This window comes from Coregonus lavaretus (genome assembly GCF_964263955.1).
Source record: "Coregonus lavaretus genome assembly, contig: HAP1_SCAFFOLD_803, whole genome shotgun sequence".
Lineage (NCBI taxonomy): Eukaryota > Metazoa > Chordata > Actinopteri > Salmoniformes > Salmonidae > Coregonus > Coregonus lavaretus.
Window position 1 is genome coordinate 109,900 of NW_028166639.1, and position 5,101 is coordinate 115,000.

The following is a 5,101-nucleotide window of genomic DNA, read 5'->3' on the forward strand; positions in this document are numbered from 1 at the left end:
GAGAGAGAGACAGAGAGACAGAGAGAGAGAGAGAGAGAGAGAGAGAGAGAGAGAGAGAGAGAGAGAGAGAGAGAGAGAGAGAGAGAGAGAGAGAGAGACAGACAGACAGACAGACAGACAGACAGACAGACAGACAGACAGACAGAGAGAGAGAGAGACAGAGAGAGAGAGAGAGAGAGAGAGACAGAGAGAGAGAGACAGAGAGAGACAGAGAGAGAGAGAGAGAGAGAGAGAGAGAGAGAGAGAGAGAGAGAGAGAGAGAGAGACAGACAGACAGACGAGAGAGAGAGAGAGAGAGAGAGAGACAGAGAGAGAGACAGAGAGAGAGAGAGAGAGAGAGAGAGAGAGAGAGAGAGAGAGAGAGAGAGAGAGACAGAGAGAGAGAGAGAGGGAGAGGGTGTGTTAGAGAAAGAGAGATGGGGGAGAGAGAGTGGTTGTAGGACAGCAGAGAGAGATAGTTTAGTTCGGTTCATCATGGATTCCTCCAAAACAGTACTGCTCCTCTGTTCTCTACTCTGGACAGGTAAACTACACGCTGCTTATCTCTACACTACCATGCAGAACATGTTATTAAATCATTTACATTTATAATTTCAGTGATATATTATTTTCCTAACCTTGAAAGCAGTCTATAGACAAGGCCAGGAAATAAATATATACATACGTTAAATGGCTGCACTATCCCTTTGAAGTGTATATATATTATTAGCTTTGAAATGCTTTAAACTTTCTATCAAAAAATCATGTAACCCACCAAAAAAGTTTTGGGGTTATAAAAAAATAGTAACCTAATGTTGCAATGGTTTAGAATGCTTAATCTTAACATAAAATGTTGCTCATAACTTCAAATGCACAGTGATGAGATTCCTTTTTTACTGTATATGTGACTTTATAATATGAAACAGTGTTAACATCATCCCCTGGTCTAGTGACTTTATGATATAAAACAGTGTTAATATAATGTCCCCTGGTCTAGTATAGCTGAGTCATGGTCCTTTCCAGACCTGAGCAGCATGTTGTCTCTGATTGGTTGTTTGCTCTGGGGTGGCATTTGTTTGCTGTTCTCACCACAGACCAGACTGTGCGCTCACAGTCTGCCCCTGTGTGTGTGTGTGTGTGTCTGTGTGTGTGTGTGTGTCTGTCTGTGTGTGTTTTGTATGAGTGTACGTGCGTATATGCATCCAGTGAATGTGGTCATGGTCTATATTGCTCTCTGTATGTGAACACAGTATATGCAAGAGTAGCGTGTGAGTGTGTGTACATGCTTGTGTGTGTGTGTGTGTGTGTGTGTGAGTGAGTGTGTATTTGTATTTTATTATGATCCCCATTAGCTGTTGCTAAAGCAGCAGCTACTCTTCCTGAGGTCCACACAAAACATGAAACATGACATAATACAGAACATTAATAGACAATAACAGCTCAAGGACATAACTACATACGTTTTTTTTAAAGGCACACGTAGCCTACATATCAATACATACACACAAACTATCTAGGTCAACTAGGGGAGAGGCGTTGTGCCGTGAGGTGTTGCTTTATCTGTTTTTTGAAACCAGGTTTGCTGTTTATTTGAACAATATGAGATGGAACGGAGTTCCATGCAATAATGGCTCTATATAATACTGTAAGCTTTCTTGAATTTGTTCTGGATTTGGAGACTGTGAAAAGACCCCTGGTGGCATGTCTGGTGGGGTAAGTGTGTGTGTCAGAGCTGTGAGTGTGTGTGTGTATGTGTGTGAGTGTGTTTGCTTATGTGTGTGTGTGTGTATGTGTGTGAGTGTGAGTCAAACTCATTGAACCCCCCCTCCTTTGGGTGGAACCCTGTGCTCTCTCTTGCATCAGAGGATGTCAGTGACCTGTGTGTGTGCATCTCCGTGTGTACGTGTGTGCTGTAACCCTGTCTCATCTCTCCTACACTGTGTGTTTGCGTGATGTGTGTGTGTCTCTGCGTATGTGACGTGTGTGTGTGTGTGTTACTAACCTAACTCTATTTAGTCATTTAGCAGAGCGACTTACATTAATGTTAAGATAGCTAGGTGGGACAACCACATATCACAGTCATAGTAAGTTCATTTTTCCTCAATAAAGAAGTAATCAGCAGTCAGAGCTAGTAGTAAAAGAGAAGTGTGTGGGTGTGTGGGGGTGGGGGGGGGGGGGGGGTGCGAGGAGGGATTATTTAAGATAAGAGGTAGGGTTTCAGATGTTTCCATTGGGGTGCCAGGACAGAAAAGAGCTTGGACTGGGCTGAGCTGAGCGGGAGACTAGAGGTGGCAGAACGGAGGTCTTGGGTTGGGGTGTAGGGTTGGAGCATTGGGTTGGGGTGTAGGGTTGGAGCATTGGGTTGGGGTGTAGGGTTTAAGCATAATCTGAAGGTAGGGAGGGGCAGTTCCTCTAGCTGCTCCGTAGGCAAGTACCATGGTCTCCTTCCCCGGGAGGATGAGCAGCTCTGTCTTGTCGAGGTTGAGCTTGAGATGGTGGGCCGACATCCAAGCTGAGATATCTGCCAGGCACGCAGAGATGTGTGTCGCTACCTGGGTGTCAGAAGAGGGGAATGAGAACAGTAGTTGAGGGTGTTCTCAATAGCAATGATAAGATAGACCATGTGAGGATATGACAGAGCCAAGTGTACAGAGAAAAGAGGAGAGGGTCTAGAACCGAGCCCTGGGGGACACCTATAGAGTGTATGGTGGTGTGTGTGTGTGTGTGTGTGTGTGTGTGTTACTGACCAATCTCTCCCTCCGATCCAGTATGTGCCCAGGCCCCAGTAGTGTCAGTTGACCCCAGGTCAGCGGGGGTCCGGCTGGGGGAGTCGGTCAGTTTCCGCTGCCGGGTGGTCAGTGGATCACAGCCCGTCCGTCTGGAGTGGAAGAGAACAAACAACCATCCACTGGCAGGTGGGGCTCCGACCACACACATACGCACACAGGCAGACAGACACACACAGGCACGCACACACACACACACACACACACACACACACACACACACACACACACACACACACACACACACACACACACACACACACACACACACACACACACACAGCCCTTGAATGGTACTCAACTACACAATAGCTGTGACACAATGTTAAATGGACGGTTTATAAAAAAGTGATGGTTGAACTGGTTTTAACTGGTCCTTACCGGTCATAAGTGGTTCTAGCTGGTTCTAACTCATTCTAACCGGTCCTAACTGCTCTGTCCTTAGATAATGTGAAAATCGGCCCGGATGGTTCCGTGCTCACCGTCGCTAACACCAAGAACGGTAACCAGGGGCAGTACCGTTGCGTGGCAACTAACTCTGCGGGCCGAAGCACCATGATGGCCTCGCTGACCATCAAACGTGAGTGACCATCCCTGACCCAGAGATAGAGCTCCAGGGAGGGGCAGGGCTGAGGGGAGTAGAGCCCCAGAATAGAGCTGCAGGAGTGGGGAGGGATGGGTGGTGATGGGGAGGATCATAAGTAAGGTTAGGATGGGGAAGCGTGTATAGTGAGAGGTATCGGGAGGGCCATAATTATAGTGGTTGAAATGTAGCGTTAGGGTATGAGGATCATTCTTCTTATGGTTGGAACTTGACACGTCACTAAATTAAACTTTTGGTTTGCGTACATGTGTCTGTATCTGTCTGTGTATCACCCGAAGAAGTGGAAAACCACACTCATCCCTCTCCTCTTTGGTGTGTGTGTGTATGTATATGTGTGTGTTGTGTGTGTGTGTGTATGTGTGTGTTGTGTGTGTCCTCTCCCCTCAGATTCCCCTAAGGTGCGGGTGACCCCGGCAGGGCCCCTGCAAGTCCGGGTGGGTGAACCTGTAGCTCTGGAATGCCATGCCACAGGGAGGCCACGCCCCTCCATTACCTGGCAACGCCACGGAACAACACTGGTAACCACAACGACCGAGGACACCAGCACCCTGAAGGTCAGACGATCTGCCCGTATAGCTATACACAGACATGCTGTACACACACACACACACACACATACACACACACACATACACACACACATACTTGTGAGGACTTTTTGAGGACCAACAATTGATGACCATTCAAAATAAAAATTTTCCTAACCCTAAACCAAGTCTCTCCCTCCATGTCCCCCGTCTCCAGGTGGCAGCAGTGAGCTCTGAGGACGCTGGACTGTACGTGTGTCAGGTCCAGAACACTGAGGGGGTCGCCGAGGTCAAGGTGGAGGTCATCATTGAGGGTGGCCACGGCGCTGCCACGGCACCCAAGGCAACGGTATCCATGGCGGAAGTGACAGCTGTGGAGGGTCACACGGTGACTATGCAGTGTCAGGCCACAGGTAATAATGATAAGAAATCAATAAATCAGTCAATCAATGAATTAATCAATCAATCAGTCAATCAATCAGTCAGTGAGTCAATCACTAAGTCAATCAATCAGTCAATCAATCACTCAATCAATCATTAATTCAACCACTCAATCAATCAATGATAATAAATGATCTTAGATCAGAAAGGCTATTTCCCTGTTCCCTATATAATGCACTACTTTCTACTACACTCCCCCTCCTCTCCCAGGTTCCCCCCTTCCTGTCGTCTCCTGGTCTAAACTGCGAGCCCCGTTACCATGGCAGCACACTGTGGAGGGTGGAGTTCTGACTCTGACCAGCGTGGGGCGCAGGATTCAGGACAATACATCTGTAATGCCACCAATACACACGGATACAGCCAGGCATACACACAGCTAGAGGTGGACTGTGAGTACACACACACACACACACACACACACACACACACATGACATGTGAATTGTGTTGAGGTATGAAGGTGTGTGTGTGTGTGTGTGTGTGTGTGTGTGTGTGTGTGTGTGTGTGTGTGTGTGTGTGTGTGTGTAACTCTCCCCACTCCTCCCCAGCCCCTCCCTACACCACCAGTCTACCAGACCAGGTGAGACTCCGCCCAGGTGACACCCTCCGTCTCAGTGCCTCGCCCACGGTTCTCACCCAATCACATTCCATTGGACACGGGTGGGCCGGGCCAGCATTCCCGCAGGGGCGGAGACCACAAAGAATGGCCAGCTGCTGATTGGCCAGGTGAAGTTGATTGACAGCGGGACCTACAAATGCGTGGCG

The 5,101-nt window shown here is 48.1% G+C and overlaps 1 protein-coding gene across 1 annotated transcript in view; it reads left to right on the forward strand.

Moving 5' to 3' along the window:
• Positions 1-357: 357 nt before the first annotated feature.
• The window catches only part of sid4 (secreted immunoglobulin domain 4), a 4,776-nt gene continuing 32 nt past the window's right edge, over positions 358-5,101 (forward strand). Inside the window, exons 1-7 of the mRNA XM_084189719.1 lie at positions 358-523; positions 2,748-2,894; positions 3,211-3,345; positions 3,757-3,923; positions 4,114-4,309; positions 4,548-4,726; positions 4,885-5,101. The exon at positions 4,885-5,101 is cut by the window's right edge and continues 32 nt beyond it. Of these exons, the coding sequence (XP_084045845.1) occupies positions 475-523; positions 2,748-2,894; positions 3,211-3,345; positions 3,757-3,923; positions 4,114-4,309; positions 4,548-4,717 (864 nt within the window). The 5' untranslated portion in view covers positions 358-474 and the 3' untranslated portion in view covers positions 4,718-4,726; positions 4,885-5,101. The remainder of the gene's footprint in view (positions 524-2,747; positions 2,895-3,210; positions 3,346-3,756; positions 3,924-4,113; positions 4,310-4,547; positions 4,727-4,884) is intronic.